The 20123-nt window shown below is 39.8% G+C and overlaps 1 protein-coding gene and 1 long non-coding RNA gene across 35 annotated transcripts in view; one reads left to right on the plus strand and one right to left on the minus strand.

Annotated features, from left to right (window-relative positions):
• NEDD4L (NEDD4 like E3 ubiquitin protein ligase) overlaps positions 1-20123 on the plus strand; it is a 348035-nt gene that overhangs the window by 319388 nt on the left and 8524 nt on the right. For 27 of the 32 annotated variants that reach the window (XM_065598800.1, XM_065598799.1, XM_065598804.1 and 24 more), the window contains 9 exons: positions 654-883; positions 4153-4274; positions 5654-5724; positions 8008-8103; positions 12957-13030; positions 15831-15891; positions 16732-16791; positions 17318-17425; positions 19927-20023. In XM_065598800.1, coding sequence (XP_065454872.1) covers positions 654-883; positions 4153-4274; positions 5654-5724; positions 8008-8103; positions 12957-13030; positions 15831-15891; positions 16732-16791; positions 17318-17425; positions 19927-20023 — 919 coding nt within the window. Of the gene's footprint in view, positions 1-653; positions 884-4152; positions 4275-5653; positions 5725-7811; positions 7856-8007; positions 8104-12956; positions 13031-15830; positions 15892-16731; positions 16792-17317; positions 17426-19926; positions 20024-20123 lie in introns of all 32 variants that reach the window. The other 5 variants (XR_010602120.1, XR_010602116.1, XR_010602117.1 and 2 more) reach the window with 2 other exon arrangements.
• Positions 1-20123, minus strand: part of LOC112058939 (uncharacterized) — a 59073-nt gene that overhangs the window by 1836 nt on the left and 37114 nt on the right. For 2 of the 3 annotated variants that reach the window (XR_010602124.1, XR_006176849.2), the window contains exon 5: positions 17315-17609. This is a non-coding gene — a long non-coding RNA (uncharacterized LOC112058939). Of the gene's footprint in view, positions 1-122; positions 17610-20123 lie in introns of those variants that run through there. The other variant, XR_010602123.1, reaches the window with a different exon arrangement.

Raw genomic sequence — 20123 nt, forward strand, 5'->3', positions numbered from 1 at the left:
AATGCTAACTTGCCTGTGGTATTGATTGGCTCAATAATGACTTTAAAGCTTTGGTCGCCTTAACCAAACAGATTACAGGGGGCCCTTAGGCATTCTTTTGCTATATATTGATATCTCCTTACCTTTGCATCCAAATCTTTGAGGGCTGCTTCTTTCACTATTAAAATGCAGCACTTCACAGGCACCAAATAGCAATTGGCTTTCTGCTGCATTAAACAATGTAATTGGCAGTAAAAATGTTTGCTTCAAGCCCATCTTAGCAGGAAAACTAGACATTTTCGTGGTTCTCTCCTGTCGCTTGTCTGTTCATCCCACCTTATTTTCATTCTGCTTATTCCATGCACATTCTTACTTCTCCTTTGCTTTTTTGCTATTTTTCTTCTTCTATTGATTAACTTTCCTTAATATGCAGAATAGGATGGAAACCTTTGAGCCATTACAATGGAGCTGTCCCAGACTTATACCTGAAGTTAGTTGAAAATTTCTAGACACAATAGCAGGCTACCATCTTGTAGGTGAAGCTCTGGAAAACGGTGCTGGAGAAACCTTTGATTACTTAGCTGGGTTACTCATTGCTCTATGCTGTCATCTTAATACTCCCAGCAATGGTGTGTATGCTATACATTCAGACCGACTTTTCTTCTTTCATGTAGGCTGATATACCAAACAGATTTGAGATGAAACTACACAGAAACAATATTTTTGAGGAATCCTATAGAAGAATCATGTCTGTGAAGAGGTCTGATGTACTAAAAGCCAGACTCTGGATTGAATTTGAGTCAGAAAAAGGACTTGACTATGGAGGCGTGGCTAGAGAATGGTTCTTCCTGTTGTCTAAGGAGATGTTTAATCCTTATTATGGTCTCTTTGAATATTCAGCAACGTAAGTGTCCATTAAAATATTTCCATTGTAAGTGATCTAGATTAGTATTTGGATAGAGAAAAAAAGTTATGTAGTAGACCCCTTAGATTTTCCTTCAGGATGTACTTTTAAGTTCTTTAACCAAGACCAGTGTAAAATGTATCTCTATACTGTGGTTTGTTACTTATTCCATGTTCAGGAAACCTTCTGAAATGAAACTGCTGCTGTGATCTATTTAGCAATTTCCATTGTTTTGTAAATATTCCACGTTGTTTTGCAAGGCAATGTACTGTATGCATTTGTGCGACTAGCAGTAGTGAAAGGAATGGTGCAAGAAAGGGGGCTCTTTTTATGCCACTCCCAATACTGTGCATGGTTGTTGCTGATTTAAAGTTCTGGGGTTTGAGTTGAAATTCAGCTCTCATGGGCCAGTTTAAACTAACGACCCTTTACACAACTCTGGCACTATAAATGGGCCTTAAAGTGGGAGTGAATTACATTTACACTGATTGTAAGGCCTGTTTATGTTGTCAGAGCAGTGCAAATGAGAAGCTGTCCCTTGTGCTCAAAGTGCCTTTGTGTAATGTAATGTTATGTACTTAACTATGAATATAGTGGTTAAAGATTGATTTGTTTATTGCAGGCAGTGCTTTCTGTGTTTGGTGTCAATATCGAGTTCACTACTTTTTTCCAATAGAAGTGTTGAGTAGGCTGTAAAGGAGATGAACTGTATAAACAAAAAATTCCTTATTCTGTGCTTCAGCTTCTCTTTTCTTTTTAAACAATTGCACAACTTGCAAAGTAACCTTCTATTTTTGTGTATACAGAAGCACAAGGTTGTAAAATATATGACTAGTTCAAAGTGTTTGTGCTTTACTGAATTTTGCTGCAGAAACATTTTTGCCTTTGAAAAGGTCCTTTTCATTCATTGGCTATATGCAACAATGCATGAATATTTTAAACTAAAACTATTTAAGTTTTAGATTCAATTTGGCAGAAAAATAAGTGACAAGAAATCCCACTGAAGTGAGAATTGTCATTAAAAATAGGAATAAGAAATCATTACAGGTGACATTTTTAACCTATGCTGCTAGAGAGCTTATTTCCCCCCCCTAATAGTGTGGTAATAAAATGAATTTAGAATTCATGCTGGGAAATACTCATATTTCCAAAGTATCACTTACCTATTAGTGTAGTTATTCAGTCCCCCATTGCTGTGTGGATCACATTACGTTTAACTCTTGCAAGATGTATTCAGTCTGAAGAATATACACAAGATAGCACCTATCCATGGTTTTGTGGGTTTTTTAATAAATCCGTTGTCATATTAACACAATGACTTTATAGCAAATTTGGCAAATACTGCATGCTTAGATCTAGTTCTCTCCCGGGCTTAATCATTAGAATCTGTATTGTTCAGAGGCGGAATGCTGGCTGTGACTCAGGTGCTAGGGCGGGGGGAGATGCGGACTGACCTTGCACCCCTGAGGATCTCTTGCATTTCCACCTTCTTTTAAATTTCCCTCTCCTGTCGCTTGATTTTTTTAAAGGCTTCTCCTCACAGGAACTTTGTCTTTGATGAAGGAGAACTATGCAAAGCTCTTTTCCGTGCCAGTCAGGATATGTCTACACTGCAATGTAAGCCCAGAGTTAGTGGGACTCGAATCAGTTGACCCATGTTAGGGAACCCTGGGCTTGAACATCTACCCTGTATCTTAACCCTATGTTAAGACTTTTCTCACCCATGCTTGAACCTAGGGCTATGAGATCCACACTGCAGTGCACAGACCTGAGTCAAAGTAACCATATCCCAGAATCCCTACTCTTCTCTCCCCCCCGCCCCTGCACTGAAATGTAGCTGCTATAGCCCTAGAACTGTGGTGCACTGTGGGAAATCTTTGCTGCTCAACATGCAGGAAGCAGCTTGCTTTGCAAAAGACTTGATAGATTTGCAAAACCAGGAGGCTCTCTGATAATGTGCTTGCAGATCGGTGATCAGAAGACCTGGTGGTGTTTGCAAAGGGGGTCAGCGTCTGTTTTCAATAGTGTGGATTTCAGATTGTTCGGGAAGAGAGGACTAAGGAAATTGTCCCATGGAATTGAGATGCTGCCAGCTGACTGCTGGGACCCAAGTCAAGCGGGGCTGCATCTACACTGCAAAGCAATAGAGCTCAGACCCAGGGTCCTGGGACCATGGGTCCACACCCTGGGTTAGCATAATAGTAGTGTAGACACAAGGGGGGTTAGGCTTGAGCCCAGGCTTAAGCATGGACTTACATTGCGGTGTAAACATACTCTCAGTGCTGTTCAATGTGCCTGCAAGAGGACACGCCTAGAGATAGTCATATTAAGTGCTCTCTGGGTGAAAGCCTGCTTCTGTTGAAGTCAATGGGACTTTTGCCATTAACTTCAATAGAGCCAGGCTTTGACCCTGTCTTCTCCAAGGGCCTGGTGTAATATTTTTTTACTTTTGTCAGCCGGAGAGTTCAGGACTCACATTGTGAACAGTCACATGGCAAAGGTCATTCATTGGGTTTATTGTAGCAATCTATTATTTTCTGTTCATGCTTCATCATTTTACAGCTCTCCTCTTGTTCGTCCTTGTGCCCTTCTTTTCCCCCAGCATACAAACTGGGTGAAAGAATATTCCCCCTTCATTCTAGAGTTTGCTGTGGTGACCAATGGCCCATCTCTGTTAAGCTTTTTTTTTAAACAATTAGACATTTATATGAATAAGAATAGTATTGGCTGTTAGGTTTAGCGACAGGAATGATAAAATTACAGCAGCAGCAATCCTTGTGCTTCGTGGCATGAGCTGACCAGCCACTCGGGTCATGTCTTAGACTGTAAACTCTTCAGAACAAGGACTATGTCCATTTCTGTGTGTGTACATGTCTCAGTTTGATCATCTAGTGAAGGCTATAGAGGTATTGAATATTTAATAAAAATAGCATTTTTCCTATGGTAAAGTGGTGCATGGTGGAGAATAGGGTGTAATGCCTTTCTCACCTATCCTGCACTGGCCACACCTGGAGACAGGTACCACACAAGTGGCAATATCAGTCATGTCTGGTATGGTGATTCTTACATTCCCAACAATACAGTTTTGACTCCCTCAAAGTTCTGTAAGATACAGCAGCTAAGGCACACAAAGACAAATTAAAATACTGAGCTACTTGATTGCAGAAGTAGAAAATAAATGACCCAAAGTCAAATTACTTATTAACGTATCTGATGTCAACTACTTGATTATTTAAACAGGTTTTTTTTTTCTCTTCCAAAAAAAAAAGGGACAACTATACCCTTCAGATTAATCCCAATTCAGGTCTTTGTAATGAAGATCATCTGTCCTATTTCACGTTTATTGGACGAGTTGCTGGCCTGGCAGTGTTTCATGGGAAGCTATTAGATGGTGAGTTTAAATAATAATAATAAATGTTGTTATGGCATGTGTAATTTTTACTGACTTTTATTCCTGTGAGCCCTTCCTGAGCCAGCATTGCTAAAGAAGAGTGAGCTGCATTCTGTTCCTGTTTGTGCATCACCTACAGAATTGCTTCCTATGTTTAAATCAGCCACAGCTGAAGGCAGTGAGGTTGCATAAGTGTCAGTGAGGATATAATTTGATCTGTAGAATCTTTATTACTGGTGTGGGGTGAGAGAGAAATATTCCAGGTTAACCTTGGGATTCTGAAATAAGCATGCAGTTACAAAGATGTCTCTTTCTAAACGGAGTCCATTTTATCTGGATTCCCTAAGGCACAATAAACCATGCAACCTCACAATGTCATTTTTATAGTCACTTTGCAGAGCAGAATGGCACCTCGTAAATTGGGAGCTCAACCCTTGCACCTAAATTCTCCAGACTTTTACATCTCTTTTACATTGTAACTCCATTGGTAGTTACACTGCCATAAATCTGTTGCCATGGAGTGGAGAACTGGTCCTTCTGTGCTTACAGAAAAGATGAGAAAGTTGTGTTAACTTAAGCACAATTGTATCTGCATTAACAGAGGGGAATTTCTTTGCCATTGGCAAGCTAAAGCAATATGACACTGTTTTAAACCTGAACAAATCTATTCTATGCCTTGACCTATGGTGGGTAGAGCAGAATAATGGAGGTTACACACTCTTTCCTCCACTGCCTGGATGATTTTATCTTTTAACAAATTTAATAATTGGAATTGCTTCAAGCTACATCATAGCCTTGAGACAATCTATAATCCTAAAATAAGGGTTTTCTGTGCAGCTGCTGTGGCTGGAGTACTAGTGCTATTTCTGCTCATTTTCTCCCAAGGACTCTGTAAGAATGACAATGGATGTGGATGCTGGGTGGATTGTGTGTGGAAGGCAGGGGATAGTGATCAGTTTTAATGACAACAGTAACACAGGACACTTCCTAGGGACTGTTATAACGAGTGGCTGTGGTTAGGCCCCTTGGCTTCATTTCAGGATGTCATTTCTCTCTTAGCAGATTGTTAATCCCCAAGAAATGCCCTAAGCTTGTACTGTTACTACTCGAATATATTACACTACAATGACTGCTGATTATAATTCTTTGTTTTACACTTGCTAATCTGACATCAATGTGATATATTTTTCTTTTCTAATTCTCTCTGTCTTCTTTCCTTGGGCCATTGAAAGGTGTGAAAGAGTGCTGGTTTTAGCAATGTTATTATTTGCTTAGTCAGCCCTTTTTGTCTCGGATTGCTAGCAGAACAAAAAAATACAGTTTAAAATTAAATCTATTTACTTGTGCCTCTTGGTATTTTTTTTTTTTTTTTTTTTTAGGCTTCTTCATCAGGCCTTTTTATAAGATGATGCTAGGGAAACAAATATCGCTGAAAGACATGGAGTCAGTGGTAAGTGAACACTTAAAAATTATTAGTGTTAAGAGAGACAAGGTAGGTGAGGAAATATCTGTTATTGGATCAACTTCTGTTGGTGAAAGAGACAAGCTTTTGCACTCCACAGAGCTCTTCTTCAGGTCTGGCTCTTTGAGCTCAAAAGTTCTGTCTCTTTCACCAACAGCAACTGGTCCAATAAAAAATATTACCTCACCTACCTTGTCGCTCTCATATTCTGGGGCCAAAACAGCTACAATAACACTGCAAATAACTTCTTAGTGTTGTCAGTTACATGAGTTTCTTCTCTGGGGAAATTATAAAAGCTAATACTTCTAATAAACTACATGGTGACAAACACAAGTTAGAGCAGTGAGAACTTGGGGAACATTTCTTATTTTTTAGTAGAGGTACTTTTGTGTCTGCCAAGATAGTGATTTTAGGAGTAATGCAATTAAAATTATGGGGAAAAATAGGTCAGTTAGAAAAACAACTTAAGGTGCTTTTTTGTTTTCTTAATTATGCTGTAGACTTTCTGCTTCTTCCTTTTCCTTCCCAAACTAAGCAGAACAATGGGCAGGCAATATAGAACCACAGAAAAGAAAGGCTGAAAGGGACCTTGAGAGGCCATCAAGTCCAGTCCCCTGTGATGAGCCCAGATCAAATAAACCTAGACCAGCCCTGACAGATTTTAGTCCCACCTGTTCAGAAAAACCTCCAGTAATGGGGATTCCACAGCCACCTTTGGCAGCCTGTTCTACAGCTTAACTCTGGTCCCCAACCTTTTTCGTCTGGTGGGTGCCAGATGATGAGCCACGGAGGACCGTGGCGGCGGACAAGCATCCGCCAAAATGCGATTTTCGTCGGCATTTCAGTGGCGACGCCTCTGGATGATGGTGCTTGTTGGCGGCATTTCGGCAGATGCTCATCCGCCAGCCAGTACACGGGCATATTTAGACGCCCCGGCGGGCGCCATGGCGCCTGCGGGCACCGCATTGGGGACCCCTGGCTTAACTACTCTTATAGTTAGAAAGATTTTCCTAATATCTCATCTATATCTCCCTTGCTTTAGATTAAGCCCATTACTACTGGACCTATCTTCAGTAGACATGGAGGGTAATTGGTCACCATCCTCTTAACATTTTTGAAGACTGTTATCAGGTCTCTCCTCACTTGTCTTTTTTCAAAACGAAACATGCTCATTTTTTGTTGTCCTTTCCTCATCGGTCATGTTTCCTAAGCCGTTTTATCATTTTTGTTGCTCTTTTCTGGGCTCTAGGCAGTTTATCCCCATCTTTTATAAAGAGTGGCACCAGGAATTGGACACAATACTCTAGCTGAGGTCTAACCCCAGTGATGACTAGAGCAGGACAATTACATCTGTGACTTACATTATTACTGAGGGAATTCTGTGCCAAAAAAATATGCAAAATTTTGCAGAATTTTTAATGTCAATAAATGTGTGGAGGATCTAGCATGGCAGTGGGGAGCACAAGCCGCAGAGGTGGGAGATCACTCTGCAAGGCCCCCCCCCCGGTCTCCCCCGACACAGACTCAGGGGTGAGGCTGCACCAGACCTTGACAAAGCGCAATGGCTGGGCCTGTCCCAGAAACACCCCAAGGCCCTGCCCCTCCACACCAGGTGCACCAAGATAGTAAGTGAGAGGGACAGAGTCTCAAATGCACTCTATTCGGACCTGATTCTTAGTTAATAAACTTTTCACTTACTTTTTTTTGCTTCTTGTAATTGGAAACCTTAATTTTTGATCACCTTTGCTGGTGTCGTTTTCACTATTTGTTGTTTTGTTTTTCTCTCCTGTTGGCTCACTCTTTAATTGTAAATCTAATAGAAGTTGAAGACATGAGCCATCCAGGGAAATAGTGGGAATCTGGTAGTTGGTGGATTTTTTTCAACTCAATAAAGCAACTTAATAAGTTGGTAACAACTTTGCCTTGGAATGACACGATGCTACTGGGCTATTACAGACCATTTTAATTTGATTTATTTTTGTATAAGTAACACAGTCATGAGTGTGAACATAGAAAGTATAGTATTCAGGAATAATGTAAATTAATAATGCAATCTGATTTCCACTTTATTATAGCTGTACCAAAATGAAAAGGAAGACTGTACAATCAGATAAGAAATGTGAGAGATTGCAATCCATTTTAATTATTTCTAGAGCTCTAATTTCAGATTATTGGTTTTTATATTTGTAGAATATAGCATGTAATGGCAAGTAAACAATAATGTACGCATTTTCAAAGAGTGCTTACTTGTAATCTGTTCTGTTACTACAGGATAGTGAATATTATAACTCTTTGAAATGGATCCTGGAAAATGACCCTACGGAGCTGGATCTCATGTTTTGCATAGATGAGGAAAACTTTGGACAGGTATGTATCGGTTACTAAAAAAGAAAACAAAGATTTCAAACTCATCTTTCCTTCTTCTTTACTTGTCAGTTACTGCCAGACATTCAGTAATGCTGGGCAGTATTTGTGGTTTGGGAACTTAATCCGAACTTTCAAGTGTTAATGGTCAGTACTGCCAACTGCCATGCAGGGCTCAGATCCTGGATTCCTTTCTCCAGCGGTCAGCTAAGACTATGGGAAAGTTCCATAAGTAAGTCTGTTCAGGCCCAGTGGCCAGGAGGTCACTAAATAACAATCCTCTCAGCGAGGTGAACTACAAACAGTATGGGAAGCAGTGGTGTGCGCAAGCTTCCCCAACACTGTGCTAGAAAAGTTCCTCAGCTTTTGATCTGGAGGGACCACCTCCGGGGTGAGAGAGTAGGTGTCTTCATGCCCGATGCAGACTTTGGCCTCTGCGATCAGACTGCCAGTTAAGGTGCCAAGTGAAGATGGGGTTTGGGGTTTTTTTGTTTGTTTTTACTATATAGACACTACTGTAAATGAACTAGATCAAAAACAACCAGCTTATTAATGGGGGAGCTGGTAGCAAATGCTATTTTTACGTTGCCTAACACTCTCCATTATAAAAGATTCTTGTGACATTTTTTGTGGAAGCTCTTTCACTGCCTCTGTTTGCAGCAGGCCTTTGATATTTGCAGGGGGACCCACCCTGAGGCTACCAAGGTGCCTTTTCTTTGTCCCATGAAATTCTGTTAAGCCTTTGCTGAGAAACTGTTAAAAATCATGGGGGGAGGGATAGCTCAGTGGTTTGAGCATTGGCCTGCTAAACCAAGGGTTGTAAGTTCAGTCCTTGAGGGGAACATTTAAGGATCTGGGGCAAAAATCTATCTGGGGATTGGTCCTGCTTTGAGCAAGGGGTTAGACTAGATGAACTCCTGAGGTCCCTTCCAACCCTGACATTCTATCATCACTATTTCCTGTCTCTCACTTACATTTGTCAGGAAAACTCTGGCAGCCTGCCAGAGTAACTAAACACCACAAATGTTCTAAGGCAGTGGTCCCCAAACTTTTCAGTCACGCTCTCCCCTCTCCCCATCCTGGAGCTGGGGGGGAAGTGTGGACAGGGGTAACAGGGCCAAGGTTGGGGCCCCAGCTGCAGGAGGGTCTGGGGTTGGGGCTGAGAATGAAGCCACAGCCAGGGGTCAAGGCTGGCACCGGGAGTGGAGCCGAGGCTGGGGCCAGGAACAGAGCCATGGCCAGCCCACAGCCTATTCCCGCCTCTCCTTCCCTTTGGGGCACCACAAAGGCCAGAGCTCCCCCATTTCTCAGAGGGGTGCAGATGGCTGGACAGAGACTCAGGTCAGGGTCCTCCCAGCTACCCCCTGCATCCCATATAATCTCTGGGAGAGCCACATAGGGCAGGAACTTCCTCAACTCTTGGGTGGTGGGGGAAGAGAGATACAGGCCAGGTTGGGCATTCATTTTTTTCTCCCCCACTACCCCCAGTCCCACCATCTGGCCAGCAGTCCATCTCTCTTAGGTGCCTCTCCTGGGGCCAGCCAGTAGATTTGCTCTCTCCATGTCATTTGTGAGTGGTGGAGGGGTGGCGTTGCCTGATGTGCCTCTTGTCACCTCCTTTCTGCAATGGTAGAATTGAAAACATTCCCCTTCCTTCTGGTCTACTACTTTCCCTCTCAGCTTTGAGACTGATAGATTCCCCACATTAATGCAGAGAAATCCCCCAAGTAGCAGTGGCACATACAGGAGTATTTCCAGTCTTACTGCAGTTGACTGGGGTTAGGAATGGTAAATTAGGAATTTTAAAAGGAAGGATACTTCTTGCTTCCCCAAAAAGGTATAAATGGAAGCAGGTGATTGGTAAGGGAGTATGGGACCTGTTATGGGAATGAGAAATCACAGCTCAGCCACAGACTGAATGAAACTCACAACTAGACAAAATGCATACAGCTCCTCTTGCAGCAAATTAAAAGCCTTTAGAAGGTAGCGTACGTGTTAGATGATACAATAGCCCAAATTTTCTCCAAGTTGATTTCACTGTATTGCACTGAAGTGCTCTGAGGAACTAGCATCCTGGAGAATCTCTTTGTGGAAGTGACTGAATAAAATCCGTAAGGAAGTTGTGTATACCAGAGAGGGAGACATCTTTGCTTCCTGAATTTGCTTTTGTCCTTGATGTTTTTATTCTACATACATAGCCCAAAAATATGCAAGAAGTGAAGAACAACAATAGAATTTCAAACATCTGTTCTTTCTCCTTTAAAAAACAACAGGGGGAGGATTTTGATAGTTCTTACTAACAAGGCAGGAAATCCATGGGGTGGCTATTATCAATATGTAAAGTGCTGGGGAGCCTCCTTTCAATAACAGAAAATGAAAGGACCTGTGCTACATTCAGAGCCCATAATGGCTCTGAGATATTGTTTGTCGTTGTCTAAATGTGATGTGGCTTCTGGTGATGGGAAAGAAACAAGCAACAAAATCCTGCCTCGACTTGGATGCCATTATTTGTGTCTGAGATCTGAATATCTTTATCCCCTTTGACCAGGAGACTAAAGCTGTTCTTTTATTTGTGATTTTCTTTTGTTGTCTTCTCTGACCTTCAGTTATTGCATAGCTGGGAGTCTCTGTGCTCTGTGTATGTGTCTGTCCCATATTGATGATAGTTTTTATCAAATCTCTCTTTTCCCTCCGCACCGTTTTACTAGGTACTTAGTTTATTGTTGTGTCCCCAGTTACTGGGGACTTCTGAAATGAAAATGCTGAGAGTGAAATACAAGGTTGTACCTAACATGGGCTAGATTCACTTCATGGGTTCCAGCAGTAGAACTAGACTTCAGGATTGGGCAGTAGAAATTGCCAGGAGCAGAATAGTAGTTTAAAGTCAACCAGTGCCTTTCATCCTAGACCAAGTGCACATCCTGCACTGCAGGAGTGAATCAAAGCTCTTGTTTGCACTGTAGGTGTAGTCACACATTCTGACTAAATACCTAGAATCCAGTTCCAGCATAATGTGAACTCGGACTAATACTTTAGAGGGTTCTCTCAGGGACTTGTTTGGCTGTTCCCAAGTGTTGGTCAGGAGTCTGGAGAGACTAGCCTGAAGACATTGTATTCACCTTCATGACAAATATGCTGTTTTTATTTTTTTCCTTTGCAGCTGCTGCTAAGGGGCATATGTTGTTTGACAGCTCGTCTTGTGCTCAATCTGCCATTCCATTCTTTAATTAAAAGATCCCATTTTCTGGCTTATGCAGTGCTCATCCGGAGTAATTTTTGTTGAACTCCTGCTTGTCAATTTTATTTTGCTCAGATCATTGTTTGCATCTATTTTAGTTTACTGTAAATTTTGGCATTTCTTGTTTTAAAGGATCTACCAATGAGTAAGTGGCAAACAAATACAGTAAATGGCTTTCAGTCTTACTTCTTTTTTCCCCGTCTAGGTTACCTCACTTTCTAGCAGAACTATATAATCATCAGAAACTTTCTTTAGAATTCTGTCCTCTTGGTTTTTGTGCTCAACAAAATCTTCTAACAACTCTGCCTGCTTTGTGGTGGTGCCCTTTTTCAAATCAAAGTTTCTCTGGTTATTATGCTGTCTGCTAACCTTTTAAAATTCTTCAAAATATTTGTCTAGATCTTCAGATAGCTGTTCCGCATTTTGCCGAAACTGTAACATGTTAATTATCCAAATGACTCTTCATACTCTGACCTAGTGTTCTGATCGTGTCCCTCCTGCTAAACAATTCAGTATTAATCAACTACTAAAGGAGATTATTTGTAATGGGTGCCTCAGATCTTCATAGATGCCAGGGGCACCCTCTGGCCGTGGCACCACCTCAAATGGGAGGCTCCATTGAAAAGAGCATATAGCCTGGGCTGTGTTTTCCTCACCTAAGCTCCACAGGGAATGATGTGTGTCACCCACCAGTCAGATTTCACCCTTTTAGCAACCCCAGTAATGTGAAATAACACCCCCATACAGAATCTGGAGAAGGGGAAATGGAGCCTTGGAAGAATGATCTCCCCTTTTCCCCATGGGAAGAGGGGACACTTGTGAATGGAGAAGGAAGGAGAATGACCCAGACTCTGGTGTGGTAGTGGGCAGTTCAGGAGGTGTAGAGGGTAAAAGTGCCACCTTTATAGCCCCCAATCCTGTTTCCTCCACAGACTGGACTGGTCCCTAGCATAAGTTAAAGCAACCCATGTCTGTCTTATGTCTAGCTGCCATGGCCCCAGCGCTCATTTTCTTTTACCCCTGGACACTTCTCCCAGTACTACCCAGGGGTTTGCCCATGCTGGAGAAATACTACCCCAGCCAGTTAAGTTGACACTGTAGCAGCTTTGTGTTGCTGGAAGACAGCCACCATAGCAGGCTTGCTGTCCCAGGTGTTGTGAGGTGGTCATCCAAAAATTGCTTCACAGTCAGTCTGTGTTCTTGACTCAACAAACTCTCTTTTCCCTATTGAGCATTGTTCATTTAATTCTTTACTAGTTGAATAGTAAACACAAAATGCAGCCCTGCCTCCTCACTTAATAATGAAATACAATGCATAATTCAAGCTCATAAATGACCATACAGCAATCTGTCCTAATGATGCCAGCTTTAAATATGAAACATCTCGACACTCAGTATAAAAGCCTCATTAGCTATTTTAACATATTAGTTACTTTTTAACATACATTGAAAACTATAGAGAGCTTATGAATTAGAAAATAGTTTAACAGATACTTATGTAATAACTCTCTTCTAATGAACTTTTAACACACTATTCAAAGATAGTAGATCTTAAAGCTATATTTCCTGAAATAATTCCATGTTTTGTTTTTGTTTGTTTTTGTCTTTTAAAATACAGACGTATCAAGTCGATTTGAAGCCAAATGGGTCAGAAATCATGGTAACAAATGAAAACAAAAGGGAATATATTGAGTATGTATATACTTTATTGTATTAATTTAAAAGTCTAACAAACCACAATAGCATGCTTTTTGGAACGTAACCTGCTAAGATATTACAGTGTGTAGCATAAACGCTACAGACAAGTAGAAATAGTACATTAAGTAGAAAAATCCTTTTTACTAACATGACTTGTCTGAGTATTAGTGTTTTGCTGGTTTGAATTTTATCATTTTTAATCACTGTAGAAAGTACAACCAAGGTTAATTAACCCAATTCATGGAATGTATTAAAAACTATCTGGATGTTTTGGCAGGTAGTACTTTCAAGACTGGGTATCTATCCATTCTGGGTTTTGCCATTATTAATACTAGACTTTAGGGTATAAATTCTAAACAAAAAGAAAGTCCAGATCTAAACACTACCATCTGAAGTCAAATTTACTATGGATGGAAATGGATATTAGACTAGATAGCCTATTCAATTAAGATACAATAAGCAAACAGTAAAGCTCTAATTAATCTATTAACAAGCACGCATAAACAAAACTCTTTTTACTTACGTAGTATTTTATAACTTTTTGTTCAGCATTCTGGTCATGATTCAGCAAGATACATGAGAGTTAGGCACATGCTTAAGTAACATATTGAATTGGAACCTGTAAAATGAATAGTTGCTACTTCTTTTCCTTTATATTGTTTGCAGTTTTCCAGTGTACTGAGTGACTCTCATGGGAAAAGCATTAGAAATTCTATTTTCTTCTCTGTTTTTATGAATTCTTTTCTGTTGCTGCTCTTCATATCTGAAATATATCTACAAGCCTAATTGTTTTTACTTGACTGAAGGCATGTTATTTTTCCTGACTATTGTGTTTGCAGACACATAAAATTAGGTGCCATAAACATTTATTTTCTCTTTCTTCTTAATACTGAGCAATAAAGAAAAGCTCCTTGAAAATCTAGGGCTATGTTGTGAAAGTTTGCACAACTGAATTCTGCTTGCACCAAGGTTCTTCCTGTGTTGACTCACATATTCAAGTTATTCTCAGAGATGTGGAATGGGTAGCTTTTACTTGTACACTTCCTCATTTCCACTTGTACACTCATTATATGGAAATAATTAGCATATCTGAAAAAATCCTGTCATAAAATTCCACAGAGATTCCCCCCACTCCTCCCAGAACATAGAAATAATTTGTATTCTCCATTACACTAACAATACTCAAGCTATTATGTATAAAAATATAAACTACACCTTCGTCTTCCTCACCTTCTCTACCCACAAAAAAATAAAACATACAAACCAATAGCTGCTCACAAGCCTGCCTGATAACTAAAATGTACCTCTTAAACAAACCCTATATTAATTATATGTTCACAATAATCAAGAGTGTGTGCTTGTGAATGTAGGGAAGGAATGAGGAAGGAATTGGAATTACAAAGTGTTATTCAAAAAGACACAAAATGTTAATGCAGAAGTGATTTAGTATTGTAACACAAGCAGCATAAATGCTTGAGTTTCTATACACGTTGGTGGCAATGTAGATTGTTTAAATATAATAGTGACTATTGTTTGCAGATTATTTAAATCATTTTACAATCCTTCCTAGGGGATGCTGAGGCTCAGTATTCTTACTAAATCAAAAAACAAACAAAAAGCCCTTCCCAAAAACTGAATTCCTTGTTTTATCACAGGTGGATGTATCAGTGCTATTGTCTGTAGATATAATTTCTGCATAAATTCATTTAATCTGTAGAAAATTGCGAGAAGTTCCAAACTCTCATTCTTTTGGTCCTAAATCACACTTAGATGAATTCTATTTTAATGAATTGTTTGAATTCATTAAAATAGTACTCTTTTACTAAATACTCTTATAAAAATACTGCAGTGTTCTAAAGTAATAATCCATCGGTACAATGTATACCTTCTCTTGACCACTCATATAGTTAAATGCAGTAGTAATTTTTATCATGGGACGGACGGTATGCAATCATAATAGTAATACAGATTTCAGCCACAAAACAAGTAGCACTAGAAAGTTGATGATGGAAATTCAGGCTGTAGGCAAAACTTTCAGAAGTTTTGCTTTTTAATTGAATTAATGGGATGACTTACTATCCCAAATTCACTTTATATGTGTAAAACATAGAAGCTAAGACTTTTAAAAATGGGTGCCTGAAGTTAGGACCTTAAATCCATATTTAAGTATCTAGGAACTCCTGGGTGTTTCAGTGCTTTTGAAAGACAGACTATTTCTTCAGGTGCCTAAAAAATAAGGATAAATAATAATCTTAGAGTCTACCTTGAAGGCCCCATTTTTTTAAAAACTTAGAGTTTTCTAGGCTATTTCAATCAGAGACCAAGTTGTTTCACCATGTTCTACTTAAAATAAATTTAATCTCCATAGGAACAAAAAGATTAATTTCATTTAACTTCTGCACTTTTACTGCAAACCTCCTAATGATGTGGAAGGGTCATATCTAAAGATTTTTAAACATATGTCCAAAGCCATTTAAATGTAAGCTATTCTTTGGGATTATTTTTTTTATGCTCATTGGTGATTTTTTTTTTTCACCACCTCATGTCTTCTCATGGAAATTTGAGCAGTTAATGAAGAGATGCACATATTCATATGCTCAGTAGACATCCAAACTCAAGCATAAATTGGAGGCATTTTTCCCTTCGTTTGCTCTGTTTATTTTATATCAGTGTTTGATGAATGATTACTGAAGCTATAAATGAGAAACTGAAAACATTAGAATAGGTGAGATCATTAAACATTCTGTTTATATCTTCTAATAAAAGTGTTTTTTGTTTTTTTTATCTGCTATAGCTTAGTCATCCAGTGGAGGTTTGTAAACAGAGTTCAGAAACAAATGAACGCTTTCTTGGAGGTAAGCTTCATTAGTTGTTTTCTGCCAAATAATCTTCTCAATTTATTGTGGTAGAGCAAGATTCATCTTTTTTGCATGGACTTGTCAGGCCTAAAAGTTATGGATGGGAAATCTTGCTGTATCCCAAAATTCTAGTGTTTAGAAAAAATCAGTAATATCCTGAAAACGTTTTTATGGCTCCTCTCCTGTCATATTCGTTCTCTTTCAACGTAAAAGATTTTCAAGGCTTTAAAATTAAGCAACATGAACTTCTAACTGATGATCCTAACATTACCTTTCTATTGTGACCACTAACTATATTCCATTCTCAAAACCCTTCTTTTCCTCCCTAGCCAGCAGTGATTACTTCTGTGCCATGGTGCCCTGCAAGCATGGTTTCTGGAACCCAGTGATCCACAGATCCTACCTTTAATTCTCCCTTGTGTGTTTCAAATTTCATTGCAGTTCTGTCCATTGCTGCACATTTTTCAGGCTCTGGCTTCTAGAAGATTACAAGGATTGCTACTGCAGAGTGTCTGGCTTCAGTCAGTTCCTCCCTCCCATTGATTCACTAACTACAATAATTTCATTCTTAGTCTTATGGAAACCACATAGTGGTTTGGGTTGTAGAAGATGACAGAAATTCTACTCACCATAGGCCTGTTGAACTGAAAAATCCTTGTCTTAAAAAATAAATAAATAAAATCTACATGCCACAATATAATATTCACCATCTGGTATGGAAGTGTACGTTCATGTTGAGGAAGTTTGCTCTAAAATTAAGAAATGTCTGCCAAATGAAAACCAGATACTATAAATCTATTTTTGAGAAGACATTAGTTTTGTTTTGTTTTCTTTCAGGGATTCACAGAACTCCTTCCTATAGACTTGATTAAAATTTTTGATGAAAATGAGTTGGAGGTTAGTAGCTTTACATGACTTTGTTTTGTGGACAGTAGATCAATACTGCATATTATTCTTAGAAATGCTAGATTCTGGAGTGAATGCTGTATGAATGGATTTGAAGGACTGGGTAGATTTTTCTCTCTAATTATTTGGTCTGGTTGAATGTGTGTTTTATATCATCATGATTAGAGTGGAGAGAGGTGCTTTTCATTAAATCGGGGGGAGGGGAGGAAACAAACATGTTTGCACAGATTGAGCTAGGTCCTTAAGCATGTTCAGAACTTGCTGATTCAGCGACAGATGTGGTCCCTGTCTCATTGAGTGTACATACTAATTACATTCATCTTAGTGGAGTGCACAGGTCAACATTCTCCAGGAACTCTACTAAAGATAGGAGAGCTTCCCTTTGTATTTGTATAAGCACTGCCTACCAGTTTAAAAGGAGACAGCGGAGGGAGGGGTTAACACTGTTTTGTGTAGATATTGTTTTCCTTTGTGCACCATTTTCTATTAAAATCTTAACAATTACATCCATATTTAGTTATTAATGTGTGGCCTTGGCGATGTTGATGTTAACGACTGGAGACAACACACAATCTACAAGAATGGTTACTGCCCAAATCATCCTGTCATCCAGTGGTACTGGAAGGTAATACTATTTACCCCACTCTTCTCATGATCCTTCTATTTCTGAGAGGAATGCCGCACTGTACGATGTACATTTTGGTGTGAAGTCTCCATGAAAACACCAAACAGTATCTTCTACACACACCAGATAATAACTACCGCTCTTCTTTTGTTGGTTGACAGAGTTCAATATATTCGTTAATGATCTGGAAAAGAGGGTGAACAGTAAAGTGGCAACGTTTGCAGATGATATACAATTATTCAAGATAGTTAAGTCCAAAGCAGACTGCTTGTACTGTCACCCTGTTTAGCAGGTCTGAGTGTGTGTGGTTTTTTGTTTTTATCCTTTTTGTGCTCTGACCTCTTCTACTGCTTGAAATGATTTCTTTCCAATGTTGATGATATATTTGTATACTGTCATTGTGTCTCCCTGTGATCATTACTTAGCCTAGCTAACACACTTAGTTCTCTTAATATTTCCTTGATAACGAAGAGTACAGTCGCATCATAGACATGTAGAGAGGGGCTATTTCCTCTTCCCCTGATTTGATGCCTCTGCACATACAACCCAAAGTCACACTTTGTTTGTCTTTGTTTTGTTCATCACATAGCGAGCTTGGCTCTAATTGGCTATCAGCTGCCACATCTGTTTCTTTCCATGCTGCTTTCTTTCAGCACTGATTCTTCCTCCCAATTTAAATCATCCTAAGGTTAGCCTTGTTGTAGCACACCCCCTCCTCCCAAAAGCCCTTTGTATAGACATGAGCACTTCAATTTTACTGTTATGCTTTTTGTGCATAATGTTTCAAGAATGTCTCCTTTTTGACCCTCTCCCTCCGCTCTCCCAATCTAGTTTCCCTTTCACGTGTTGCTCTGATGTTCGTAGCAGCATAGGGAGCTAACCCACGATACTGGTTTGATTTTGCAGCTTCAGCAGTTTATGCGGTCATTTTGATTCTCTCAGATCTTGTTCTTTGCCTCATTCATTAATTTTTCACTTCAAGATACACCTGTACTTGCTAAATATTGAGCTGTTTTGTCACGGAGGCAGGAGTGTTAGCTTAAATAAATGTGAGCACTTGTGCCTACTTGGGTAGAACATAAAGCATGAAAAATAAATCTGGAGCTATATGTTTTGCTGGATAAGGACATTGAGATGTGTTTGCCGTCAGTAAAAGCGGTAGGCTCAAGATATATAAATGCCACCCTGCTCTTTACATACATCCAGTGGCTAAAATAGCCATAATATACAGGTGTATAACCCCCATATCAAAACAATACCTTAGGGAATAATTTGATGTAAAATATAGAATTTCTCTGCGATCTGACTACAGCAAATTTAGCACATCCAGTTAAGTGAATCTAATCAAATTATATCGTAGAAGATAGTAGCAAGGAATTGCATTATACAGTTTTAAGGAATCTCTGTCATTTGCTTTTCTGCGACTTCTGTTAGGAAGATTCATTTCACACACTTTGCTTGCTGCAGCTGTTTATATATATCAGTCTTCTTTAAGTGATTGTGCAGGGGCCTATGGTGGGATGTAATTGTGCACAACACATCTTGAAGAACAACAGTTATTGTACTACTCCAGGGGAATTCTGCACCACTACACAATGCAGAATTTTGCAGAAATTAATGTTGGGCACACAGAACTTCCTTTTTTCCCATAGAATAGGCTACAGAGATGTTGGCTGCCACTAGGGGCTGCTGGACCTGGCAGAGCCCAGCTCGCAAATAGAAGACAAGGCTAGGCGGGAGGGGGAGGGACCTGGAGGGTTCCCAGCTGCTGCAGTTCCCAGCATGCTCTGAAGGAAGGAGGCGGCGCACACGAAACTCTGTGCAAGCCCAAGACCCAGAATCAAACTGTTTCTCCCTCTGGATCCGTGGGGGGGGGGAGCGTGTGGGGGGGAGGGGTTAAGGGTGTCTGGGCCAGGGGGCCCCCCCAGATGGGCTCTGGGGGGGGAAGAAGGGGGCAGAAAGGCAGGAACTGGGTTGTCGTAGGGGTTTAACTTTCTGCTCCTGGAGGAGATTTTGTGTGTGTGTCTGTATTATTACAGACATACTTGCTGACAGGTATTTTGAAATAAATTACCAAAATAATTGAAACTGGAGTGATTATATAGTGTTATTTTGACAAATAAAATTTTCAGAATTTTAAAATATTGTGTACAGAATTTTTAATTTTTTGGTGCAGAATTCCCCCAGGAGTATTTTACAGGTAAGTAACTATTTTTACTGATTGTACCAAAAGGAAAGTCAACTCATCCAAAATACTGAAGTAACGTGTACTACTCCCAACTGCTGCCAAAGCACTGGGCTGTTTTGGGCTAATGGCAGTTGAGAGAAGAGTCTCTTTATCTAAGATTAGAAAGGCTGATATCATGCCAGCCAAAGAAAATACTGTAAGACTCTCCAACCTTTGAAGTTATCTATCTAGTTCTTGTGCTACAATACAAATGAATTGCACACACTGTTGTATTATGTGATACAGCCTGCTGACTCTCTCTGTTTGTGACTAGGCTGTCTTACTGATGGACGCTGAAAAGCGTATCCGGTTGTTGCAGTTTGTTACTGGGACATCACGAGTGCCTATGAATGGATTTGCTGAACTTTATGGTGAGTTAAAAATTGAAGGTACTTAAGGATGTTTAGCACTAAAAACTCTTTATTTTTGCTCTTTGAAATGGGTTGGACCAATTCTGAGTAGGATAATGGG

This window comes from Chrysemys picta, chromosome 6 (assembly GCF_011386835.1).
Source record: "Chrysemys picta bellii isolate R12L10 chromosome 6, ASM1138683v2, whole genome shotgun sequence".
Classification (NCBI taxonomy): domain Eukaryota; kingdom Metazoa; phylum Chordata; order Testudines; family Emydidae; genus Chrysemys; species Chrysemys picta.